The sequence below is a fragment of the Squalius cephalus genome, assembly GCF_949319135.1.
Source record: "Squalius cephalus genome assembly, chromosome: 3".
Lineage (NCBI taxonomy): Eukaryota > Metazoa > Chordata > Actinopteri > Cypriniformes > Leuciscidae > Squalius > Squalius cephalus.
The window spans coordinates 1,032,675-1,060,174 of record NC_137124.1 but is presented as its reverse complement, the minus strand read 5'-3'; the positions used below and the strand labels follow the sequence as shown (position 1 = coordinate 1,060,174).

At 42.2% G+C, this 27,500-nt stretch overlaps 2 protein-coding genes across 6 annotated transcripts in view; both read right to left on the bottom strand.

Moving 5' to 3' along the window:
• The window catches only part of LOC307155301 (butyrophilin subfamily 1 member A1-like), a 25,876-nt gene extending 3,673 nt beyond the window's left edge, over positions 1 to 22,203 (bottom strand). The window contains exons 1-8 of one of the 5 annotated variants that reach the window (XM_079865884.1): positions 21,991 to 22,185; positions 21,822 to 21,875; positions 18,382 to 18,741; positions 7,590 to 7,883; positions 7,170 to 7,280; positions 7,041 to 7,061; positions 2,622 to 2,789; positions 2,381 to 2,422 (exon numbers count right to left, since the gene is read on the bottom strand). In XM_079865884.1, coding sequence (XP_079722010.1) covers positions 2,381 to 2,422; positions 2,622 to 2,789; positions 7,041 to 7,061; positions 7,170 to 7,280; positions 7,590 to 7,883; positions 18,382 to 18,741; positions 21,822 to 21,873 — 1,048 coding nt within the window. In that variant the 5' untranslated portion in view covers positions 21,874 to 21,875; positions 21,991 to 22,185. Of the gene's footprint in view, positions 1 to 2,380; positions 2,423 to 2,621; positions 2,790 to 7,040; positions 7,062 to 7,169; positions 7,281 to 7,589; positions 7,884 to 18,381; positions 18,742 to 21,821; positions 21,876 to 21,990 lie in introns of all 5 variants that reach the window. The other 4 variants (XM_079865885.1, XM_079865887.1, XM_079865886.1 and 1 more) reach the window with 4 other exon arrangements.
• A 1,781-nt stretch (positions 22,204 to 23,984) lies between these two features.
• Positions 23,985 to 27,500, bottom strand: part of LOC307155304 (butyrophilin subfamily 1 member A1-like) — a 68,638-nt gene continuing 65,122 nt past the window's right edge. Inside the window, exons 4-8 of the mRNA XM_079865891.1 lie at positions 25,851 to 25,970; positions 25,739 to 25,759; positions 25,479 to 25,517; positions 25,100 to 25,141; positions 23,985 to 24,994 (exon numbers count right to left, since the gene is read on the bottom strand). Of these exons, the coding sequence (XP_079722017.1) occupies positions 24,366 to 24,994; positions 25,100 to 25,141; positions 25,479 to 25,517; positions 25,739 to 25,759; positions 25,851 to 25,970 (851 nt within the window). The 3' untranslated portion in view covers positions 23,985 to 24,365. The remainder of the gene's footprint in view (positions 24,995 to 25,099; positions 25,142 to 25,478; positions 25,518 to 25,738; positions 25,760 to 25,850; positions 25,971 to 27,500) is intronic.

Sequence of the window (27,500 nt, the reverse complement as noted above, 5' to 3'; positions counted from 1 at the left end):
AGGGACAGTATACAGCAGGGTTCTCCAATCTCGGTCCTGGAGGGCCGCTGTCCTGCAGAGTTTAGCTCCAACCAGCTCCAACACACCTGTTTGAAAGTTTCTAGTATGCCTAGTGAGACCTTGATTAGCTGGTTCAGGTGTGTTTAATTGGGGTTGGAGCTAAACTCTGCAGGACATCGGCCCTCCAGGACCGAGATTGGTGAACCCTGGTAGGATGGTGTATTGGGGTCAGGATACAATATAATGAGATGAAGTAGATTCACTTCTGTATTGTGATATTCTGTATTGCCAACAGTCTGAAATCGCCATTAAAGCACTGGTATCTTACAACAAAATAATTCCAGGGGGAGGGGGAGGGGGAGGGGGAGGGGGGATGTCCCCACCAAAGCTGAGGCCAAACCTACGCCCTTGCTCAGGGTCAAAGGTCAATCGAGCCTCATAAAAACACCACACTGCTCTTCGTGTTCATCCGTTCATCCAGGAATTATTTAGTTGTGTCAGTCTTTCAAGACATTCAGATCAGATTGGTTTGAAATGATGATGTTCTTAATTATCAATTATATCTTAAAATAAGAAATGAAAAGTGCTGTATCAGTGTTTGCTGAGGTTATGAATTCTACAGTCATAAACTGAATGATTTCCATCACATCTGCCTCGTGATTTGGTGTTTCTCTGAATGCACTGTGGCTTCTGTGTGTAACCCCCTCATTTACCTTATCAAATCAAAATGTTTTAGAAATGGTATGATTGTATTTATAGATTGTGAAAATGTAAACATTTCAACTATAAACTCTGAAGCAAAATGAGAGATTTTAGGTCAGGAGAGCTTTTTCCTGTTCCTGGAGATCTTCCTGCAGAGTTCAGTTCCAGCCTACACACGGTCAGGGCCGGAGCGAGGGCATGGCTTCTGTGCTTTTTTCAAAAGACCTGACACTTTTAGGTTCCCTTTCAAAAGGGAACTCGCACTGCGTCCCCTAGGGATCGCTATGTGGAATGCCTTGGGCGCGACCGGTGTCTGAAGTGAAAATCTAAACACGACAATGAACTTGAAATTGGCAGGCGGCAGCCTGTGACGTCACTACAGGTGAGGCCGAGAGTATAAAAGGGCACCTGTGCAATACGTCATCCTCTTATCGTTTGTTTGAACGTGTGATCTGAACAGGCAAATTTATTTTAGCAAGCACTGTGAATTTTAGAATGTGTGTTCACAGCCGGGGTCATCATCCATTGTCGTGGGAGTCCTCGTGGAGTTTGAGGGAATGGAAGCAAGCCCAGCCCACCCTCCCGCTACTGAGTGTGAGTACCGGCTGGACTTACTGGACAGTTTCTTTGAGTGTGGAGAGAGGAATTCCTTATGTCCCCTGATATTGCCGGAATGTACTTCCACTTCAGTCCTGCTGACCCCACCCAGCCTCCCTCTCCCACCACCTCTACATACTGCTATCAGTAGTGTTCTGTTAGTTTTCATGCTACTATCTATTCTCATCCTCAGTCCTCAGCCCTCAGCCAAGTCTGCCAGCCAGTCGTCATCGTCCCCCATCGGTCCCGCTGGGTCACCTCTACCTCCTCTCAGTGGCGTGGTTACACCACGGACTTGCTGGTAGCATATTCCTTCTGGGTGTGATGAGCCCATGATGAGAACCGTCGGCTTCATCTGGGTCGAGGAGAACCGAGGCTTCATCTTCCATCTCAGGAGGTTGTTCCATCTGCGGCTCCGTCGCGGCTGCCCAGGTCATCGGTGTCACATTGCTTCCTCTGCCTTCCATTTTTACTCTGGGCTCCACTACCTTTGGCTCCATCGCCGACGGTCATTCCCCTAGTGTCGTCAGCCGGGATTCCACCATGGCCCCTCCCTCCACCAACTCCACTGTGGGCTTCTGTCCTGACGATCTCTTGGCTCCTCCCATCTTCCCAACCATGGCTTCTTCCTCCGTCATCGCCACCATGGTCTCATCTACCTGCTCTCACCATCCCTTCGCCATCTTCTCGTCCACCTCGTCCGTAAATGTTTTGGCCATACATTTACATGACAACAGAGTTTTGGGTGCCTGAAAACGCAAACCTTTGAAAACGTTCTCCGTGTAAACAACAAAAACGATCTCTAAAAACGATGATGTCATGCACATGCGTATTACGTGTTCAGTCTATTGTGTTTCATCGCCATCTACTGGAGAATACAGAGATTTTAGTAATTTTCACGGATCCGTGTGAATGGGGATCATTTTGATATTGGTGTCATCTGAAACTTCTCCGTTTTAAGCATATCATTGTTGTGTAAACATAACCTACAATGTGATGGAGAGAAAGGGGGACAGGATGGAACAAACCACAAGCTTTATAAATCCTGTACATTGTATATAACTGAGATGTCATAAAATACCTGTACCTTTCTTCAGTTTTTCTGTTAATTCGTATTCCACAACTAAATTGAAAAACAAATAATTTAAGGTTTTAGAGACAGAAAACTACAGCTGTAATTGTGGACATATACAGTTATTATTATTTGCTGGAAATGTGTTCTGGTACAAGATTTCTGCTACAACATGCACATTAACATTTATTTGATGTTTATAGCTTCAGATATTATTGCTGATATTGTAATATTAAGTTTCATCAGATACCTTCTTTTGTCACTTTCTCCGTAGATTCATCGTCACAAACTTTCTCAGTGGGAGAGGCCAGGAGACTTGAACCGTCATCTGAACCAGCTCTGGAAACCACAGCCTGGATTCCCAGAGGGGGGCCACTAGGAGGACTGGGCATCCGCTCTTCCTGATCCGTTAGATGACCTGGGGGATCATTGAAACAGAGGGAAACGCATAAAGGGGGTGGTTGGACCAGAGATGGGCCAACGCGTCCCTGTTCTTCGAGAAGAACACTGCGCATTGAGTGTTGGTTTTCGAGGCGAAAAAGTCAACTTCGGCCTCGCCGAACACACTCCATATTAGACCGACCGTCTTAGGGTTCAGGGACCACTCGCCTAGGGGAGTGTTGCCCCGTGAAAGCATATCCGCACCCAGATTCTGAATGCCAGGGATATGTGCTGCCCTCAGAGAGCTCAGATTGGCTTGCTCCCAGAAGAGGAGGCCTCTTGCCATGGCGTACAGGTTGCCCGACCTGACACCGGGCTGTGTTGTCCGTGCGGACTAAGACGTGGTGTCCTTTTAGGTTTGACAGAAATGCTTTGAGAGCCAAACAAACTGCTTTCATTTCCATGCAGTTGATATGTAAGCTCTGCTCCGTGCTCGACCAGAGGCCGGAGGCAGGCTTGCCCTCGTGCAGCGCTCCCCAACCTAGGTTGGAAGCGTCTGTGAAAACCACTTTACTCCCGGAATTCACCCCCATGGTCACGCCCTCGTGGTACCAGTCCTGAGCCCGCCAGGGAATCAGGGTCCATAGACAATCGTGATTCACCATGAATCGCAGGCTGCCTGACTGCCATGCATGGGCTAGCACACAGCGTTTGAGCCAGTGCTGCAGTGGGCGCATGCGCAGTAATCCCATTCGGAGTACTGACGATGCGGCTGCCATGAGACAGAGAAGTTTCTGAAACTTCTTAAGGGTGTGCACTCGGCTGCCTTGAAGGAGGCTTTCAGCTTCTGTATAGAGAGCGTGCGCTCTTGTGTAAGCCGCGCTCTCATCGTTGTAGAGTCGATAACTGTGCCCAGAAAGATCACACTCTGGATGGGGTTCAGTTTGCTCTTGGATAAGTTGATTTTGAGACCCAGGCATTCCAAATGGCTGAGAATCAAAGCTCTGTGTGTCAAAAGTTCGGTTCTCGACTGCGCCAGGACTAGCCAGGTCGAGATAATTTAGCATGCTCACTCCCTGATGCCTCAGAGGAGAAAGCGCCGCGTCCATGCACTTCGTAAACGTACGGGGTGCTAGGGACAGACCGAATGGCAGAATCGTGTACTGATAAGCCTGCCCCTCGAGGCGAATCTCAAGAATGGCCTGTGACGAGGGGCTATCTGAATGTGAAAGTATGCATCTTTCAGATCCACCGTAAAAAAAAACAATCCCTTGCGATCTTGCGCAAGGATATGTTTGGTAGTTAACATTTTGAATGGCCGTCTCATGAGAGCCTTGTTCAAATGTCTCAAATCTAGTGTGGGTCTGATGCCGCCGTCTTTTTTCGGAACTAGAAAATAGTGGCTGTAAAACCCTGAGTGTTGTAGCGCAGGGGGGGGACTAATTCTATCGCCCCTTTTGCTAACAGATTTTGTATTTCGGAGCGAAGCACGTGACACACGCCGCTTCTCACCGAGGTCTCGACAACCGCCTGAAATTTTGGGGGTCTGCGAGCGAATTGGAGCGAGTAGCCTCGCTTTATTGTGTTTATAACCCAACTCAACACACCGGGGATGGCTTGCCAGGCCAAGGTTTGACACATGTTCGGGGACGGGCCACCTAACACAGGGGGACCTGATACCCTTATATTGTGATTTGTGCACATGTCACATGACACGGTCAGGCTCTGTGTTTTTCTGTTATTCCGCCTTGTGTTGTGTTCCATAGTGTGTGTTTTCACGTTTGACAAAATGTCAATAACAACAGTGTTGAATTTAGCGTACATCTGGCTCGCGATTGTGAGTCTATGTCATGTAAACGGATTTTCTTAGGACCAGATACTCCATTCGCCGCCAACCCAGGCAGGCTCGTCTACACGCGGAACCATCTGTTTGAGTTGAGCCGGCTTGACTTAGAGCCATCGCAGGTATCCCTTTCCACAACACAGATCCCTCAGATTTCTGAGGACGTGGATTTTAATCTGGATGGCTTTAACATCATACGCTTTGACAGGGATGCACGGAAAACACGGAAGTCGATTGGGGGCGGGATCTGTATAGCGGTCAACAACAAGTGGGCAACCAACTTCACTGTGAGAGAGACTGAGTGTTGCAAGCACTTCGAAATAATGACTGTGTCTTTCAGACCGCACTATTTCCCCCGAGAATTCTCCCAGATCACTGTGATTTTAGTATGTACCAGGACCGGATTTCACACTTGCTGCTGAACATATCAGTTACAATAGGGCTGTCAACCAATCTGGCAAACAACCAGTATTTCTGCTGGGGGATTTTAACAAATGCGACGTCACCACACATCTACCTAACCTGGAGCAATATGTTACAGTCCCCACTAGAATGCACAACAGACTGGACTTGTGCTATGGCAACATTCCAGATGCGTATATATCAAAACCTCGTCCTCCTATTGGTCGTTCTGACCACAAGGTTATTCTGTTGTTGCCAAAGTACAGGTCACAACTTAAAAGGGGAGCACCACTTAAAAAAAAAAAATTAATGTTTGGAACGAAGAGACTTCAGAAGCACTGAGAGGATGTTTCGAGTTGACTGATTGCGGTTTGTTTTTTGAGGATTGCGGGAATTATTTTAATTTACTGACTGATGTAATAACCTCTTACATCTTATTCTGTGAGGACGTGGTAACTCCAACTAAACAAATAACAATACATCCAAATAACAAGCAGTGGGTCACCAAGGACATGAAAATCTGTCTGGTTTTAAAAAAGAATGCTTTTTTAGAAGGTGACACACTCCGGGTGAGGGAGCTACAGAAAGAATTTAGAAGGAAGGCTAAGATGGCAAAAATTCACTACAAGGACAAAGTAGAACAAAAATTAACCTCTGGGAATGTGAGGGTGGCATGGCAGGGGTTAAACACCATGATGGGGAGAACACCTAAACCTACAGTGATTAACTGTCAAGATCCTGCCTCCTTTGCAGAGCAGTTAAACAACTTATTCAGGAGGTTTGACAACTGTAGTACATCAGTCAGCTGGAATCCCCCCAGCCCCAGTCTATCCAACCAGGCTCTCATCATAGATGAGATACTAGTGGCATCTGTCCTAAGCCGAGTGGACCCACACAAAGCCCCTGGCCCTGACAGGCTCAGAGGCAGAGTGCTTAAAGACTGCTCCACCCAGCTAAGTGGGGTTTTCACCAAGCTCTTTCAGAGCCTCCTGGATTCAAGCTGTGTTCCTCACCAGTGGAAAGAATCAACCACCATCCCGATTCCTAAAAAGACACATGCCAAAGACCCCAAGGATTTTAGGCCAGTTGCCCTGACATCGCTACTCTGCAAATGTATGGAAAGAGTGGTAGGTAACCACATCTCCAGCTCTGTGACAGGAAGACTGGACCCACTCCAGTTTGCTTATAAAACTAAACGTGGAGTGGAGGATGCAACTCTAACTCTCTTGGACACTGTGACCAGACAGCTGGACTCATTACACACTCACGCAAGGATTTTATTTATGGACTTTTCCTCTGCTTTTAATACTGTACACATATACACACTTCTGCAACATCTAGTCGAGCTTCAGGTCCACCCAATACTGATTTTATGGATTAAGACCTTTTTACTTTTGATTGCGGCTATAGCTCTGTTTGAATGGTTATTTAATATGACTAGCTGGCCATGCTTCGTCCAATTGCACTCATGCTGGGTTTAGGTGGGGGGCGGGGTCAAACGATGAGCCCGACCAAACCCTTCTTCGGACGCTGCCAAAGAGAGTGAGTCACGCGGGGGCGGGGGCGGGGCCAGGGCCGGGGCCGGTATGAGCTCGTTCGCTTTGGTGAAAAGATTCAGCATAGCCAAGATTCAAACTCGGGTCTCTGGCGCGAAAGTCTTAGAATCCACCACTGAGCCACAGGTGGGGATTGACAGATAAGAGCTCTTATAGTACATAGAATGGTGGCTTGTTCTCGCAGTGAGAACAGCCGTCATGAGAGAGAGCAGTTTCAGCGTGGTTTGATTCCAAGCATGAAAACCGCACTGTTGTGTCTTAATCACGGAGAAGGTTCTGCATGATGAACAGAACGGAAGGGAGCGGTAGCTCTCTTGTGTCGTAAAGAGAGATAGACACATGCACATCTGACCGCGTGCTTCTTCCGTCGGGGCACATTAATTGTTTCCACAAATACTCCAGAATTTGTAAACCGTAATAAATTTTGCTGTTAAGTGGATTCACATGTGTTTTGGATCTTAAAATGAAATATGTGTAGTTTAATTACCTTCTTTACCGGTTTTCTTCCCTGAAAGAAAGATAAAAAATATATATATATATCAACACATAAGCATAAAATACCCGCATAAAAAGCTTTTAAAGATGAAATCATTTTAATCTTTTAACCAGATTGTACCTGTTAGTTTATGTCTGTATTTGTACAGGATCAGCCCAGTCAAACCCAGAAGACCACAGATGAGAAGGGTGAAGAAAAGAGCCTTCCATTGATCTGATGAATCTGGTGGATCTGAGGAAGACAAACCAGATCAATCTTAATATCTTAAAAATATATAAATCCATTACAATGATTAAGTAGATTTTTTTTACTTTGTAAACATAAAAATGTCATTCACAATCCATTTTTCTTCTGAAACAGGATTGAGAACTAAATGTAGGATGGGATTTTATTTTTAATTGGATGGTTAAAAAATGTAAAATTTAATTTGACTAACCAAACTCACATCCGAAAATTTTCGAAACTCACAACCGCATTCTCTGTGAACACAGCCTTTGTTCGGATATCTACAAATATGTTTGTTCTAAGATGTTCTCTGACCTGAAGGGATGACGGCCTGTATGTCAATCCTACTTTCTCTAAACTCTCCAGTCTTGAGAGACATTGAACATGAGACCAGTTGAGCTTCCGAGTGAGAGACAGCCATCCAGCTGTGGACAGAGAACATCTCATCTGCTCCACGACTGCGAGACACTCTTCCAGGACGGAGAACCGTTCGCTCATCTGACATCCAGGTGACGTCCGGGTCTGGATACCAGCCGCTGGACTTACAGCTGATGTTCACACGTCCATCGTCCAGAGGCTGTGGAAAAAGGACAGGAGTGGATCCTAAAGCTGGAAGAGAAGAGACAGATGTTTTACAAACACTGTGCAAGTATATTTTTAATTTCTTTGGGTAAATGCAATCTCTATTGGATTAATGAAGGCTGCTTCCCAGCAAACAAATGTTTGTTCTAAGAAAGTTTTTCAAACATTATGTGTTGGTTATGGTAACTTTAAAATATCCAGTTCCCTTTCGAGGGAAATCGCACTGCGTCGGAACAACACTTTGGGGAACTAAAGCCCTATTCAGATGAAACTAGTTTAACATAGAGAGGTGGGGTAAAGTAATAATTACCAGAGCTTCTCTGTGATTTTAGTCCCGTCCGAATGTGCATCTCAGTAATCATCACGGACAATGTCAGTAAAGATTACGGCGACTTTTACCTTCAGTAAAAAGGTCCGGAAAAAGTACCTCAGGTAATACTAATCCTGTGCGAATAGACCCGGTGTAAACATGTACGTAAATATTTCGGCATTTCCTGTTTAAATGTATTTTTCCACAGTTTTTCAAGTATGGAGACGCTTGAAAAAGCATTCAGTTGCGTTCTAGACGCTGGGACAAAACTCAAGTGTTTTCCACATACCATTCAGATCAGAAAGAAGATCGAAAGTTGTCAGAGGCACAAAACATCTTTTAGCGTTAGGTAAGTGCCTATTACCAACACAATCCAATCTGAAGTTAATTAATACATCGCTTGACCGGACATACAGTGGGGAGAACAAGTATTTGATACACTGCCGATTTTGCAGGTTTTCCCACTTACAAAGCATGTAGAGGTCTGTAATTTTTATCATAGGTACTCTTCAAATGTGAGTGACGGAATCTAAAACAAAAATCCAGATAATCACATTGTATGATTTTTAAATAATTAATTTGCATTTTATTGCATGACATAAGTATTTGATCACCTACCAACCAGTAAGAATTCCGGCTCTCACAGACCTGTTAGTTTTTCTTTAAAAAGCCCTCCTGTTCTCCACTCATTACCTGTATTAACTGCACCTGTTTGAACTCGTTACCTGTATAAAAGACACCTGTCCACACACTCAATCAAACAGACTCCAACCTCTCCACAATGGCCAAGAGCAGAGAGCTGTGTAAGGACATCAGAGATAAAATTGTAGACCTACACAAGGCTGGGATGGGCTACAGGACAATAGGCAAGCAGCTTGGTGAGAAGGAAACAACTGTTGGTGCAATTAGAAAATGGAAGAAATTCAAGATGACGGTCAATCTCCCTCGGTATAGGGCACCATGCAAGATCTCACCTCGTGGGGCATCAATGATCATGAGGAAGGTGAGGGATCAGCCCAGAACTACACGGCAGGACCTTGTCATGACCTGAAGAGAGCTGGGACCACAGTCTCAAAGAAAACCATTAGTAACATACTACGCCGTCATGGATTAAAAAGGAATGGGAGAAGGTCATGTGGTCTGATGAGACAAAAATAGAGCTTTTTGGTCTAAACTCCACTCGCCGTGTTTGGAGGAAGAAGAAGGATGAGTACAACCCCAAGAACACCATCCCAACCGTGAAGCATGGAGGTGGAAACATCATTCTTTGGGGATGCTTTTCTGAAAAGGGGACAGGACGACTGCACCGTATTGAGGGGAGGATGGATGGGGCCATGTATCACGAGATCTCGGCCAACAACCCCCTTCCCTCAGTAAGAGCATTGAAGATGGGTCGTGGCTGGGTCTTCCAGCATGACAACGACCCGAAACACACAGCCAGGGCAACTAAGGAGTGGCTCCGTAAGAAGCATCTCAAGGTCCTGGAGTGGCCTAGCCAGTCTCCAGACCTGAACCCAATAGAAAATCTTTGGAGGGAGCTGAAAGTCCGTATTGCCCAGCGACAGCCCCGAAACCTGAAGGATCTGGAGAAGGTCTATATGGAGGAGTGGGCCAGAATCCCTGCAGTGTGTGCAAACCTGGTCAAGAACTACAGGAAACGTCTGATCTCTGTAATTGCAAACAAAGGTTTCTGTACCAAATATTAAGTTCTGCTTTTCTGATGCATCAAATACTTATGTCATGCAATAAAATGCAAATGTATTACTTAAAAATCATACAATGTGATTTTCTGGATTTTTGTATTAGATTCCGTCACTCACAGTTGAAGAGTACCTATGATAAAAATTACAGACTTCTACATGCTTTGTAAGTGGGAAAACCTGTAAAATCGGCAGTGTATCAAATACTTGTTCTCCCCACTGTAACAGTTTTATAAATATAGGTTATGTGTTTGCGCACGTGATATCAGAAAGTAACGTAATACACACATGACGACAGGAGGGTGACGGCGATGCGCAAATCGAGTTACCCCTCCCACTTCTGCTAGTTTTACTGAGATATCGTATCCCGTGCGAATTGGCCATTAATATTACAGACGTCCTGTGGTAAAATTACATTACTCTATATATCCTTGTAAAGTTAATCCCATCTGAATAGGGCTTAAGCCAATCCTGATTGGTTTTGCATCATGACGTAATGTGTGACGGCTTATACAGAAGCTACAAAGGGACGCCGACACACAACAGAGTTAGCTTTCTACTCTTCAGCAAGCGCTCTCTGTCTTTGTCTGTCTTATTTGGTGTTTTCTGTCAAACAAGCCTGTATATTATCAGCAAACATGGCAAAATCATTTAAAAGATGTGTGCACCCCTGTCCGAGATTCATAACGGATGGGGACACACATCAGATGTGTGTACACTGCTTGGGAGTGCAGCACGGGTGCATATTGTGAAAGGATTCCGCACGAGGAGGGAGAACATCAGAGCTGGCAAAGGAAGACTGAGAAAGTGCCTCAGCAGTCTCAGGGTCCTCTGTCAACTCCATCTGGGAACCCCGTGATCTGAGACACTGCACCCGAACCATGGGGAACGCAAGCCTGACCATCGTCACTGAAAATGGCCAGATGGGAGAGCAGCACTCAGATCAGCAACCTTTCACAATCTGCACAGGCTCCCTTGAGATCTGCCTGAGTGTGCTGCACTTCCAAGCAGTGTATACACATCTGATGTGTGTCCCCACCGTTCTGAATTGAAATTTCGGACAGGGGTGCAGTATACAGTAATATTTCAAATATAGTAGAATATTTCAAAGCATGGCAAAACCTGCCGAATATTTTTTACCTGCCTTGGGTCCTGCGTACAATAGAAAAGGGTTACAGGCTGCAGTTCAATTTCCGCCCTCTGAAATCCAGCGGGGTGGTGTGGACTGCAGTTGACACAAAGCAGTGTCGGGTATTGGAACAGGAAGTAAACTCCCTGCTGGTAAAGGAGGCAATAGTACGTGTTCCTCCACCAGACAGGGATTCCGGGTTCTACAGCAGCTACTTCATAGTTCCCTAGAAGGATGGAGGGTTGTGTCCAGTTTTAGATCTAAAGCACTTGAATCGGTCTCTGAGGAGATTCAGGTTAAAGATGCTTACTATTCCCATCATCGTGAGTCAGATCAAATCCGAGGATTGGTTTGTCACGATAGATCTAAAGGACCCATACCCATACCACATATCCATCCATCTCACAGGAGGTTCCTGAGGTTCGCTTTCGGAGGCGGAGAGTTCCAATATCGGATTCTTCCGATCGGCCTAGATCTCTCCCCTCGTACATTCACCAAGTGCATGGATGCAGCTCTAGCATCGCAGAGGCTTCAGGGCATCCGGATGCTGAATTATATCGATGACTGGCTTATTCTGGCCCAGTTACAGGAGCTGTCGTCCTTGCCCACATTCAGAGGTGGGGTTGAGGCTCAACACAAAGAAAAGTGTGAGGTCAGGACGGGGTCAGTCTACTTCTAGTAGCCCCGTTGTGGCCTGCCCGGTTCTCAGACATAGCATCGCTCCTGGAGGGCCTTCAATGGGAGACCCCCAACAGGAGGGATCTGCTTTCGCAGGCAGAGGGCTCAATATTCAACCCTCGGCCGGAGCTGTGGAAACTGTGGGAGTAGTTGAGACCATACTCACCTGTAGATCTCCCTCCACGAGGAAATTGTATGGCCTAAAATGGAATGTGTTTCACCATTTGGTGTAGAGAGCATGAGGTGGACCCAGTTAACTGCCCGGTGGCTTTAGTGCTGGAGTTCCTCCAAGATCGCTTCTCTTCTGGTCTTACCCCGTCCACACTCAAGGTGTACGTGGCTGCCATTATGGCTTGCCACACCCTTCTGGGTGATGGGCCTTTGGGAAGACATCAGCTGGTCGTACGATTCCTCCGTGGGGCTTGGAGGATGAGGCCTGCAGCTCAGACTAGAGTTCCCACATGGGACCTGGCAGTGGTTCTCGAAGGGCTGGTCCAGGCCCCCTTCGAACTTTTAGAATCGGCTAAGGCCAAGAACCTTTCAATCAAGGTAGATTTTCTCAAGCAATTACTTCCCTTAAAAGAGTAGGAGATCTTCAGGCCCTTTCTATATCTCCTGAGTGCCTGGAGTTTGCTCCTGGAAGGGTTAAGGCTATCTTGTATCCCAGGCCTGTTTATGTGGCTAAGGTGTCTTCTAACACGGCACAGCCCATGGTTCTACAGGCTTTTCATCCTCCACCTCACGTGAAGGCAGAAGATGAGAGACTCCATCTGCTCTGCCCTGTCAGAGCTCTCAATATTTATGTTCAGAGGTCTTCTCATTGGCGGAAGTCAGACCAGTTGCTGGTGTGTTTTGAGTCACCTAAGAAGGGGCTTCCCGCCTACAAACAGACCATCAGCAACTGTATAGTTCAGGCTATTTCTCTGGCCTATCAGGTGCGCAGTTTGCCTTCACCGTTGGCCATGAGGGCTCATTCAACCAGAGGCATGGCGTCCTCTAGAGCCCTCCTCTCAGGGGCCCCTATCCAGGAAGTGTGTGATGCGGCTGGATGTGCCACCCCTCATACATTTACAAGATTCTATAGTCTGGACCTTCCTTTGATGCCGGGTGCACGAGTGCTCTTGTCCTAAGTTGTTGTGGCATTCAAACATAGTGGGTATTTGTTCCCCAAAATGTCGTGACTGACGCAGTGTGAGTACCCTCGAAAGGGAACATCTCGGGTTATGACAGTAACCCTTGTTCCCTGAGAAGCGAACGAGAAACTGCGTCCCTTTGCCACGCCTCCCCCTGCCTGGGAGCAACTTGCTTCATCACAGAAGCTAACTCTGTTGTGTGCCGGCGTCCCTTTGTAGCTTATGTGTATGTCGTCACACACTACATCATGACGCAACACCAATCACGATTGGCTTAGTTTCATTCATGCGTCACAGGCACTACGCTGAGGGGCGTTCCCTAAAATGTGTCGTTACCGACACAGTGTCAGTGGTTACGCGAGACGTTTTCCTTATATTAGAGGATTTTTTTTTTTTTTTTTTTTACAGTTAGTATTAAATTCCTGAAACATTCTTTCAACTTGATCTTTATTAACAACAACATTATTCACAGCAAAATCTTTAGTTGATCTCTTGACCCTTGACTTTTATTGATTTCTCTTTCAGAAATTGCATTACTGTTTTCAGAGAACATTACTGCATTGATAAAGAAAGAGACTGATGAAAAAGCATATCAACATGACTACTTTAATGATAGTCAAATTACTGCATTAAAGTGGTTTAAACAACTGCTTTTTCTGTAGTTTCATGATAGGCTTAAATTTAACCATTATGAAGTTGGAGCATTAATTAAAAAAAAAAAAAAAAAAAAAAAAAAAAAAAACAGAACCAGCTATTGGATTGCAAGGCAAGGCAAGTTTATTTACTGTATATAGCACATTTCATACACAATGACAATTCAAAGTGCTTTACATAGAAGAAATTAAAATAATAAAAAGAAATAAGAATAATTAAAACAGTTTCGAAAAATAAAATACAGTACAGTACAAACAGTCAGACGAACATTGGCACAGTGCTCATTCAGTAAATGCACAGCTAAACAGATGTGTTTTGAGTCTGGATTTTAATGTGACTACTGTAGGAGCACATCTGATCTCTTCTGGAAGCTGGTTCCAGCTGCGGCTGGCATAATAGCTAAAAGCAGACTCGCCATGCTTAGAATGAACCCTTGGTATTTCTAGCTGACATGATCCTAATGATCTGAGTGATCTGTTGGGTTTATATTCAGTGAGCATATCTGCAATGTATTGAGGTCCTAGGCCATTGAATGATTTATATACCAGTAATAATACTTTAAAATCAATCCTAAATCTAACTGGGAGCCAGTGTAAAGACCTGAGGACTGGTGTGATGTGTTCATATTTTCTGGTTCTGCTCAGAATCCTGGCGGCAGCGTTCTGTATGAGCTGCAACTGTCTTATGGTCTTTTTGGGAAGGCCAGTGAGGAGTCCATTACAATAATCCACCCTGCTGGTGATGAAAGCATGCACAAGTTTCTCTAAGTCTTGTCTGGAAACAAAGCATCTAATTCTTGCAATATTTTTCAGATGATAGTATGCTGATTTAGTTATTGCTTTGACATGACTACTGAAACTAAGGTCTGACTCTAGTGACACACCAAGATTCCTGACTTGATTTTTAGTTGTTTGACCCCTAGAGTGAAGGTATGCGTTCACCTTGAGAACTTCATCTTTGTTTCCAAATTGACTTCATCAATGCATTGGCACAGGGAGTCAATGGGGCTGTAATCATTAGGTGATAGGGCTAAGTAGATCTGTGTGTCGTCTGCATAGCTGTGGTAAGCAATTTGGTTCTTTCTCATTATTTGGCTCATTGGGAGCATATAAAGGTTGAACAGGAGTGGTGCAAGAATTGAGCCTTGAGGGACTCCGCATGTCATGGATGTCCACTCAGACTTATGGTCACCTATACTCACATAATAACCTCTCCCATCTAAGTATGACCTGAACCATTTTAGGACTATCCCAGAAAGCCCCACCCAGTTTTCCAGCCTGTCAAGAAGTATGTTATGATCGACAGTGTCAAATGCAGCACTGAGGTCGAGTAGTACCAGCACCGATAATTTGCCTGAATCAGTATTTAAGCGAATATCGTTTATTATCTTTATGAGCGCTGTCTCTGTGCTGTGGTGTGGTCGGAAACCAGATTGAAAATTGTCAAAGTATCCATTCGAGCATAAGAATTTGTTCAGCTGATTGAAGACAACTTTTTCAATGATCTTGCCTATGAAAGGAAGATTTGAGATTGGCCTATAGTTGCTTAATATGGTCTTATCCAGATTGCTCTTTTTCAGGAGGGGCTTGACAACTGCAGTTTTCAGGGAGTTTGGAAAACTCCCAGAGAGAAGTGAGGCATTTACCACTTCTAGGATATCTGCTTCTAAACTGTTTAACACACTTTTGAAAAAAGATGTGGGAAGTGTGTCAAGAGCGCAGGTTGATGTTTTAAGGTGCTGTACGGTTTCTTCCAAAATTTTGCCATCAGTTTCTTTGAAATCAGACATAGTAACTACTTTCTCAGGTGGTCTGATCTGTCTGACCCCAGAGCAACTCAAGGATGTGCTGATCACCTTTCTGATATTACTGATTTTCTCAGAGAAGAAAGAAGCAAACTCACTGCATTTGTTGTCTGAGAGCATTTCACTGGGAATCTGGCTTGGAGGGTTTGTCAGTGTCTCTTCAGTAGCAAAAAGAGTGCATGTGTTGTTTAAATTACTGTTTATAATATTTGAGAAGAAAGTCTGTCTAGCTTTGCCTAGTTCCATATTGAAAGCATGAAGGCTGTCTTTGTAGATGTTATAATGGACTACAAGTTTTGTCTTCCGCCACATTTTGCACCGCTGTTGAGTTTCTTCAAGGTGCTTTTTGTCTGCCACTCTTCTTCCTGACTTTCACAGGAGCAATATCATCAATTACACTTTTAACTTTTGAGTTAAAAGAATCAAGGAGAAAATCAACAGAGTCTGCAGATATGCTTGGTGTTAAGGATATAGTCTTCATAAATAGTACACCAGTGTTCTCATTTAAGCATCTCTTCTTGACAGACACAGATCTAGCTTCAATGGCAGGAGAGATCAATATATCAAAGAAAATACAGAAATGATCGGACAGTGCTACATCCTTAATAACAATTGATGAAATTTTTAGACCCTTACTGATAAGTACATCTAGAGTGTGTCCACGATTGTGTGTGGGTCCATGTACATGCTGAGTCAGATCAAAAGTTTTTAAAACAGTTTTGATTTCTTTTGCCATATTGGTTTCTGCATTATCTATGTGAATGTTAAAATCTCCAGCAATGGCAAAACAGTCAAACTCTGAGGTAATTATTGATAACAGTTCTGTAAAGTCTTCAGCAAAGGCTGAAGAGTATTTTGGAGGCCTGTAAATAATGATAAGTAAAATGCGAAGAGCACCTTTTAACACAATACCCAGATATTCGAAAGAAGGGTAATTCCCAAATGATATTTGCTTACATTGATAGATATCTTTAAAAAGAGCAGCTAGACCCCCACCTCTCTTAACAGCTCTGCAGACACTCATAAAAGTAAAGTTAGGAGGGGATGTTTCATTGAGGACTGTTGTGTCTTCTAGCCAGGTTTCATTTAGAAGCATAAAATCCAGGTTGTTTGTGGTTATTAAGTCGTTGACTAGAAGTGATTTATTTTTAAGTGAGCGGATGTTTAAAAGTGCTAACTTAACAGTCTTACTTTTTGTCTCCAGAGCAATATTAGTTTGACGTGTAATAGGCACCAGATTAGTTGGGTTTGCTGTACGGCTATTGAAGACCTTAGACTTTCTATCTTGTAATAGAACAGCAATAGAGAAAGATACTGGCACACTGGGTTCCCGCTTGTTCTGTAAACATTTGAGAAAGTTACTGTTATCATAGCGGGGACCCGACACATATCACTGAGAGCTGGTATCAGTTGTTTTTGGTTCAACTCGAGCTGATGGAGGAGGGTGTGGAAACCTGTTTGTTCCTCTTGCTGGGAGAGGTCCACTGATGAATGTTTGAACTTTCAGTCTTTTAAGTGTTTCAAAAAGTTCATTGAAATCCTTCTTAAGGAGTTCTGACTGCTCTTTATGAATATCATTCTTCCCCACATGAATGATGAGTCGATTTGCAGTCTTATGTTTCATCAGAATGTTCTGAAGTTCCCTGTTTACATCAGAAGTTGTTGCTTGTGGAAGTTGTTACTTGTTGTAGGTGTATCCCTGCCGCTAATGTTTCTGATTATCGAGTCCCCCACTATCAGAGTCCTGGGCCCGGCTGCGCTCTGAGCTGAGTGCCGCTGTCTGCTCGACCTTGAGCGCCAGTTAGCATCAGTGTTAGCTACTGGCCCATTCAGTCTGTGTTCGATCATATTCATCACGTTTGGGGATTCCTCATTTACATTCATTAGTACTTCAAATCTGTTCTCAAGATGTATAGGCGGTGGTAGGAGACCAGTGTTTGCAATCCTTGTCAGAGCTGTATCTGGTGTAGAGGATGCTATTGCGGTAATATGTGATGCTCGTGACAATCTGATGTCTCGAGTGCCTTTGGGTCTAGCTCCCTGTTTGTGCCATCGATTTGTAAGTCGATCGGCTTGTTTCTCTACCTGTCGAGGAGCACTAGTTTCATGGGACTCACCGGCTATATGCTGAGGGTGTCCATGATGAAGCTCTGTTGTGTGCTCCGTCTGGTTTGGTGGTCCCGTAAGTAACTTTGTTTCAAGAACTGCAATCCTTTGTAAAAGTCTGTGGCAGTTAGTGCAGCAAGTAGATTCTTGAACCTGAAGAGGCTCTTGCTTTTCTCTCTTATCCTTATGAATGTAGGCAGTTGTGTTTTCCTTTCCCCGGAATGTAAGCTGGTCGGGTAAAAGAATTCTGCGTTTTTGTAGTAATCCAAACTTTGTCGTTTGAGCACTGTGCTGATTGCTGAAGTTAAAATTAGGTGATAAAAGGAGATAAAATATAAAAATATAGAAGATAAAATATAAAAGCGATAGAGTGATAGAGCAAAGCGCGGAGCAGTAAGCAAGAGCGTCCGAACAGTAGCTGAGCAGGAAGTGTATATAACTGTAATATCACTGTAGTGCATTAACACTGAAAAGATGAAGATATCTGTGTGAGACCAGAAAGTGTTAAATCACAAGTTCAGTATGGCATACAACAAGGCTCAGTACTAGGACCGTTGTAGTTCACCCTGTACATGCTACCCTTGTGAGATATCATTAGGAAGCATGGAATTAGTATTCACTGTTATGCTGATGATACTGTATAATTCTTCACGCCCCGATGAAACTTACCAATTCACAAAATGATCATGGTCTAACAGAGACACAGAGAATAGCATACGCTATTCACAACAAACTGCCAACTAATGTAACACACATGGACGACTGAATGGCTACAGTCACAAATCAAGACAAATTCTAAGGCAGACCTGCCATTCAATTTCAAACTCTATGATTGTTGGTGGAAGTTGGAAAATCAGAGGGCCCCTGATTTCTCAACATACCTACTAATAACAGAAACATAATTAACATGGAAAAATCTGAAGTGTGACCGCTTCAATCAATTACAAAATTTACAATTCAAGCAGTAGATCCATAAAAACAATACATTGTATATTATAGTTTTTGACTCACCAGTGACTTTGAGAAACACCTCTCCACTGTCATATTCACTTTCTCCAGTGACATAACAGTGTAATGAACCTTCATCCTGAATCCTGAGTTTCTCCAGGCGTAGAGAGACGTCTCCATCCTTCAGTCCACCAGACAGATCTGAGCGCAGAGTCAGTGAGCTTCTGTTCCTGAACGATTCCTCCTGGACGTCCTGGATCTTCCCATGCTGATAGAGGAGAACAGGGTTGCTGAACTCTTGACGGTACCAGCGGATCTCCAGAGTTTCAGCGTTCTCAGGAGGAGAGATCCAGCAGGGCAGAGTGACTGTGGACCCGACAAGAGCCACTGTCTGATCACGAGGAACCACAACAGTGAACGACACTGAGAGAGACAGAGAGACACACCCAATGTAATACATTATATACTGTATTTATGTGCTATATTTACTAGTCACAGTGATTCTAAATCTGTAGCCTATGTTTTTTGGTGAAAAAATTAAATAAATAAGACTTATGGGGTTCCATTTGTGCCAAAAAAGAGTCGACTGCTTTGTGCTTTGTACATTTGTCCTTGACAACAGTCATTGCCTAATTGTTCAGATAAATTACGTCTTGTTCCGTCATCTATCTAACTGTCGTCTTGTTCTGTCATCTTAACTGTCGTCTCTTTCTGTCATTTGGTTATGTCGCCTTAACTGAACTGTCATCTTCTTCTGTCGTCTTTACTGAACTGTCGTCATGTTCAGTCATCTTAACTGTCGTCTTGTTCTGTCATTACTTAACTGTAACTTTATTAGTTTAAGTAAAGACCACAGAAAGAGATGACAGAACAAGACGATAGTTCAGTTAAGATGACAGAACAAGACGACGGTTAGATAGATGACGGAACCAGACGACAGAGCAAGATGACATAAAGATGAACAACTAGGCAATGACTGTTGTCAAGGACAAATGTATAGTACAAAGCACAAAGCAGTCGGCTCATTTTTTGGCACAAATTGAATCCCATAATCGCCATCTACTGGCTTGGCATGAATAATGCAGCATTTTAGTCGTTTATGCAGATCCGTGTGAACAAGGATCGTTTTGACATATTCGTCTGTACACGAATAACAGAAATGTTATTGTTTTTTCCATTTTTAGTACATTGTAAGCACACCCTCATTGTTGTTGTGTAAATGTAACCTCACACGCTCAGTGTGACCATTAGTGATGCCACCTGATGTTCATGAGTAAAATCACTGAAGGAAAGAGGAACATGTGAAGTCACCGCTGTGGTGATCAGTGTTTCCTGTAGCGGCAGTATGAGTGTGTTTAGAAACCACATTTACTGTGTCAGAAGAGTACAATAACATCAGATGATGTTGACTGTTAATTAATAGTGAAATCATCATGAAGTTGCCTAACTCATTGATCACATCTGAAGTCTAATCACTGATCAGAAGTGTGTTTTGTTTTTAATAAAAAATTGTGCTACTGATGTGATGTTATTGTTAAAATCAGATTTTCAGAAAAATGAAAACATGTGCAGGAAGTTATTAATGACTGTGTTATTTATACACTCACAGACATCAACAATCAGCATATGAAATGCAACAATGGTGAAATGCTTCATGCCAGCATTCAAAACTCCTTCATGGCTCCCAGCATGCATTGCGGCATGAGTAAATTATGCAGCTGAATTCTTTTACTATTTTTTACTATTTTTTTTTATTATCACTATTGTTGGGGTTTGTATAATGAGTGTTTGTCTAAGTGTGTCTCAACAGCTGAAAAAAAATGCTTCTAATCCCATAATTATTTCAGTTTTAAAACTACAGAAAAAGCAGTTGTTTAAATTACTTTAATGTAGTAATTTGATGGCCATTAAAATGGACATGTTGATCTGCCTTTTCACAAGCTCTTTCATCGATGCAGAATTTCAATACATCAATGAATTTTGTGAAAACATTTGCAATTGTTGAAAGAGAAATAATCTAACAAAAATACAGGGTCAAGAGCCAAAAGCAAACACTGATCACCATAATGGTGACTTCAACGGAACGTTTTTCAATAAAACATCAACAACTAATCCTCTGTTATTTCTCAATAAGAACTTCTGTAGACGTATGACAGAAATACAGTAAATCTGGTTAGTAATAAGTGAAGCTGGTAATGTTGTTTGTGGAGATGTTTAATCCTCTGCTGAGATCTTGAGAGATTTAATGTCTTATTTTATCTTCAGATGATTTCATCTAAGGCAGTGCATGGTGGGAAGTCAGTTGTAGGTTCAGTTCTTGTTATTTCTCTTTCCTTCTGTGATTTTGCATGTTAACAGCAGGTGTTCGAATGTTTGAAAGAATGTTTCAGGAACATCATACTAACCTTAAATGACATTCTATTAACATTAAGGAACCGGGATGTTTTAATGTTCTTGGAATGTTACAAATCAACATTCCTAGAATGTTGAGTTGTTGATAAAAAGTAAGTTGAAAGAATGTTTCGAGAACATCATACTAAACTTTTATAAAATGCTTCTCTAACACTAAGAAAACTGGACACTTTAATGTTTCCATAACCAAAACAGAATGTTTAGAAAACGTTCTTAGAACAAAAAATAGTTAGCTTGGTTGGTGTCACATTGACCTAATAACCTTCCATGTATGAGCATTGTAACCCAGTGCCTTAATATCCACTTGAAAGAGTTCACATATATGATTTAGGCCTACTCCATAAATATCAACATTTGTTGATCTATCAGGAATGGTGTGTTTGTAATATATGCCATAAAACTGAATGAAATCCAAATCTGTCAATCACAACCTCTTACTCAACCATTTTGAAACTGTCTTTGGTGTTTCTGAGACTATTTTAACCTGGTTTATATCTTATCTCTCTGACCGAGCCAGTTTGTTTTTATGAGTGGTTTCAGGTCTGAGATTGACTGGCGTCCCTCAGGGTTCGGTTTTAAGCCCCTTCATTTTTATCATTTACATATATCCTCCTGGATTGCTCTTAAGAACACTCAGGTGTAATGATCACTTCTGTGCAGATGAGACTCTACTCTAATCCTGGTCAAAATGTGGATGTTTCTTTTCTCTCACATTGTATTTCTGAGATATAAACATGGATGACCCTTAATAAGAGGTTTTGCTTATTGTCTCTCCTCATCAGCTCTGTAAAGCTGGTTCACTAATGTTAAACGTAGATGGCTCTGTTCCAAACTAAATCATTTTTTTAGAAGTTATATTTGATTCGAGTTTGTCTTTTGACCCATACTGTTATGAAAATCTTTTTTTTTTTTTTTTTTTTAAGAAATATTTTTTAACACATTGACTATCACAACGCACTTCTTGATGGGGTTCCTAAAACCACACTCAATGTGTGCAAAATTATGTCTGTTTTATAGTGTAAAGTGCCTTGAGAAGCTGCTTTAAAGACGCCATATGAAATACAGTTTATTATTATTAAACATGTTCTTACCAGAAGTCTCTATGAAGAGATTCACCAGTACAGCGACAATAATAGTCAACATTCCTGTGAAAATACAGACACTCAAATAAAACACTACGGGATATTTACAGAAACACACGAATCATGTGAGAGAAACAATAAATCAGACTGTCGTGTTCAACGAGGAACAGAAACTCACCGGAGAAAAGACTCGTCTGTTAAATCACAGAGATCTGAAGATGAGCTGTTACGCGTTCAACACAATAATAGAGTCAAAATAAACGGAAAAATCGACGAAAATCTGAATCTATCAAACGTGCACCTGACTTTCCTCGTCTTAACTTTCACTTTCTAAACATAACGTGATTCCTCAATGAAAACGTCATCATCATCATATGATTAAAACCGCACTAAGTCTCATAAGTGTGTTTGTGTGTGTGCTTTCTGTTTTTACGAGGCGATTAAATAGCTAATGGGAAATCCACATAGATCTCAAGGATTTTTTCCTCATGGATCGACTGTAAAAAAAAAAAAAAAAAATGTTTTTTAAATAAATAGCCTATCAGGGGAAAAGCCTGCGGTGTGCGATATTGTAGATCATTTACGATGATAAAGAGTAAAGACGACCGAGACGACGCTCCCTTAACAACAACGTGCATTCATTAATACATTAACAGATGTGTTCAGAATGGACATGATGTATTAATAAATGTATTAACCCTTTCATGCATGAATTATGATAACTATGTGTTTTTATTGCTCTTAGGGCATGAAAAACAAAATTTGAATTTTTTATTTATTTTTTTTACACATTTTTCAAAGAGATTTTCAGATGTCCACTTGAGTGGACAGCCTGCGTTTATGGTTTAAACTGAAGAGATACTGTATTAAACATAATACAATAATCAAACAGCTATAGTGTGTGTATTTAACAAACCAATCAAAAAATTATATCAAATCATGTGAAAAATATAAAATATAAAAAAATAAATGTGAAATAGTGCAAAGGCAATTGAACTTCATACAAGTTGACCTTTGAGTGTCTTGATATCAGAACATGAGGACGTGATTCCATCAGAACTTTCTACAGCCTGTCGGTACAACTGTGGAAACCACTCAGATGCTCCCTCTTTAGACAAAGTTGATTTGTGCATAAAAATATCTAATTTACTTATCAAAGATGCTTCATAAAAATCCCCCTTGAGAAGAGATGTTTAGAAATGAGGTTAATAGAGTAATTTCTTGAGCACATTAACAGTCTTCAGTGTGACCGTGGGAAATAGAGTTCTGGAGGGACATTCAAATGTCATGTGACTTAAAACAGCACATCATTGGCTACCTTAAGGCCTGCCCTTTTAATTCGCATGGAGCAATATATTGTATTTTTTTCTGAACAACTAGTAGAAATTAATTAATAGCCGTACCATAAAGGGTTAATTCAATTTTTGTCCTTATCAGCCACGACCAAGCATCAGTTCTGGTAAGAAAACATGCAACAGAAACTTTCATTTTCAGTTCATGAGTTTCTCACATTTCTGCATTTTCTCATTCTGACAGCATCAATCCAGCCAATCAGCTGACGGCTCCGCCCCCAAACCAGCCCAAAAGAAGAGCAAGAAATCAGCAGCCAGGAGGAAGACAGCCTTTGGACAGGTATCTCAAACATCTCAAACATCTCTGCATATCAGGTGTCCTTCATTCCTGCAGTTGAGTCTGGAGTTTATATTCAGACTGCTGCTCTTTAGTGTCGAGATCAAGTTCTGTTCATCACACTGAAGTATCATATAACTTCAGAACACTTAGAATACAACACACAAGTCATGTGCACTACTCTTATGATAAGTTCATGGTGCTTTTTTTTTATATAATTTTAAAGCTCAACTGCTTCAGTCCTGAACATCTCCTCCTGTGTTTGCCTGAAGAAAGAAAGCCTTACAGAAGAACAGTGACTGTAGTCCCGACCGTAAGCAACCACAACTGTGATTAATGGAGAAAGAAAGAGAACTTCTAAATTAATTCACATTTAAGAGGTTTACAGCAGTGGCCCCAAACGCTTTAAGTGTGTGTTTCTGCGTGTCTCATGAACATCACTTTACTTCATCATGTCTGAAGTCTCAGTGTGTTTGAATCAGATGTGCTTTGGTGATTTTTCTCCTCAAGATCTCATTTATAAAGAAAAAACAAAAGTATTTTGATTATTCATTATTTCTTTTATTAAAATGACAAAAAAAAAAATCAATCAAAGTGTACTTCAATATCATTTACAAGATGGGTTATAAAAGAAATGTATTACAAAATCCCCAAAGTACAGTGTCCATATTGAAAATATCTTACAACATCAAACTTAATTTTATATTCAATTTGCTGGGATTTCATTCGTTTTTAAGATCAAGGTCACTTGAAGTCACCGAACTGACAAACAGAAGGCTTGAAAGTGCAGCTTTAGTGTGTGTGTGTGTGTGTGTGTGTGTGTGTGTGTGTGTGTGTGTGTGGAGTCCATCAGAAATAGAACAGTGCATCAGTTTACTATTGTCCATCATCCAGTGTAGACAGCATCACTGATTATAATGGTTTCTATTTGCTTTTGTTGCGTTGCATCGCGCCACTTGCGTCCGGTGTAGCCTCTGTGTTACTCAGTAAAGGTTCACTGGACTCTACAGCTGATTCTGCAGGTTTTGGACAATCCAGAATTTTAAGCAGACTCTGTTCAACTACTCCTGGATTAAACAGCGGAACGACTGATCCAGTGAATCTGGAGCTCATGGTCAGCAGATGTTTCCTCTCTTTGACATTGTAAAATGACAGCTGACCGTGATCATAATCTAACAGAACTCCCAGTCGTTCAGGTCTCGGCGTCAGTGAGAGAGTAACTGGTGGATCAGAGCTGATGTAAAAGCCATTAGGACCGTCTGAACACAAGAACCAGTAACCGTTTGATGGAGTAAAAGATTTGTCTTTTGAACGAAAATTTCCATCTTTCGCCACACCAATTAACCAGTAGTTTTTAGGAGGTGTATTTTCTCGTGCTAACGCAACCTCCCAATAGTGACGTCCAGATGTGAATTTTTGGGCTCCAAATGCATATAATTTGTAGGGAAATCCCTCTCCAGTGTGTTTATATTCTTTTTTGTGCTTCACTATTTTAAGGTCCTTAGAAATGTTCAAATCTAGAGATACATATTTTTGCTCAATAGTGATCTGAACTGTGAGGAAAAAACAAAGCAACAATTATTAATCCTCAAACTTGTGTGTGTGAGATCATATTTACATATATGCATATGAAATGTATGTAAATGAGATTGTCATACCTGCATGTTTCCTCAGTTCTTCTATATTTATCTCTCCCCCAGCTAAAATGAAAAACAAGCAATTTGATGTTTTGAAAAATCAATGTGTAACAGAGAAAAGTATAACAAATATGGAAAGTGAGCAAATTCTTATGTTAGACTGTAAAAGCAACAAAATGACAATGATGTGTTAATCAAGTTAATTTTTAACACATCTGTGGACAGACCTGATCCTGAACTCTGAACTCTTTCATTATTCAGTTCATTCTATTTTCCACCAAACCATGTTCATATTTGCTTCTGCTACAACATGCATGTAGATGTTTATTTAATGATTAGATTGTCACTTTAACAGTTATGGTTCTTATAAAGATATATCAAAGAACATTTAATAAAGTACCTTCTTTCGTCAATTTCTCCATAGCTCCATCCTCGCAAACTAAAATGAAATAAAATTGGAGGGATTAATTATCAATCTGTTTTATCAATGATCATTTCTCCAGATTAAATTGCACATTTAACCATCTCCGGCATTGACTGGCATAAAACCATAGAATACTTTTCAGAAAAGATCAGGCATTTTCTCACAGTAATCCTGTGCCTAAAAGCGTTCGTCTGATCCATGACTGAGTTTAGATGGCATTAGTTCATGTTACTTACTTTGTTCTTGTGGTTTCTTCCCTGCAAAACAGATAAAACACATGAGATGCATAAAACATTAAAACAAACTCCTAAAGACTAACTCTTTTGAAATCTTTCAACCAGATTGTACCTGTTAGTTTCTGTCTGCATTTGTACAGGATCAGCCCAACCAAACCCAGAAGAGCACAGATGAGAAGGGTGAAGAAAAGTGCCTTCCATAGATCTGATGAATCTGATGAATCTGGTGGATCTGAGAAAGAAAGTCCATTTGAATTTGAACTAAACTCAATTTGAACTAAACTTGAGCAAAATATATAATTAAATAATGCTAAAAGAAAACAAAATTTTCATTTTTGCTCATGTTCAATTCATGTGTGTTCACACCAGGCTTAATGTTGGACAAAGTTCCATATTATGTCGCAACTTGCACAACATCTCCTCCTCTGAACTCAGCAGAAGCTCAGGTCACTCTGCCATGCTGATATGGAGTTGATCTGGAGACTTGTTTCCCTCTCCGGAGTCCTCCCATTGCCAGCTTCTTTACTCCATGATGACCGAGGGGACCGGCATGGATGCACTGACACGCACAGATGGCCCTGGGAATTTCCCTGAGGAAGGACCTGTTTTCTCATAGCACTTGTGTCCAGATCACTGGAACCTCCATGTGATCCGGCCTACCACCGGATCATTTTGGCCCTGTGTTTCTTTGAAATATCCCATACGACCCCCCGGATCTGCTAAATTAATTCTTAATTAATACCTTAATTTCTATCACTCAAGTCAGAGCCCCCTCTACTTGGCGAGATTATGCCTTTAAGTGCAGTCTGTTCATTGATTGGTGTTCCTCCCTGCCAGGAAGACCCTTGTAAATGCCCGATCAGCTCTCTGCTTTCTTACTTGCAGGAGAGGTTGAATTGAAGGCTGTCTCCCTCCGCCTTGAAAGTGTATGTTGCTGCAATTGCAGCACATCACAAAGCAGTAGACAGTTGGTCTTCAGGAGTGTACGACCTGATCATCAGGTTCCTTTCGTCGCTGTGCCCCTTTCACACCCATGTAACGTCGAACGTGACCGGCTGATCGGGAAAAGTCTTGGTTACTGCTGTAACCCTCGTTCCCTGAAGGAGGGAATGCGATACGTCCCGCCTGCCACAACCCTGTATCACCGCTGAATGGCTGGGACCCTGTCTTGCCTCCTCAGCACAAATGAGCACAAAATGAGTGAGTTGCTGGCAAGCTTGTATACCAGTATGTCCAGGGGAGTGGCTTGCCATGCAAATCTCACTTGCCAATGTCCATTGGCTTGTTTCGTTACCACTAGAAGGTGATTGGACTCCCATAACATCAGTATTTTCGACGTTATGACTCCGTTCCCTCCTTCAAGGAACGAGGGATACAACAGTAACCAAGACATTCCCTTTCGAAGTGGGAATTCGACATTGCATCTTGGTGTTGACGCTATGGGGAACGCCCCTCAGCATGACCAGTGTCTGAGCATTTATTATACACATGGCAATTTCATTGGCAGATAGCAGTCCTGACATCACACATGGAGTGCGTGCGTTTAAAGGGGTGCCTGAGCTATTTTGTCTTGCATCCGTGTCCTCGTTATTTGACACCTGAGGACACTCATGAGCTCTGCGTTGTCTGCTTAGGATTCAGAATTCAGCCCTCGAGTGGGATGAATCACTGTGACAAGTTTACAGTGAGGAAGCTCCACTCATGCTTGGCTCTCTTCCCGAGGGATGAGAGGCAAGTATCTGCACCTCCTGTCCTGGCCCTA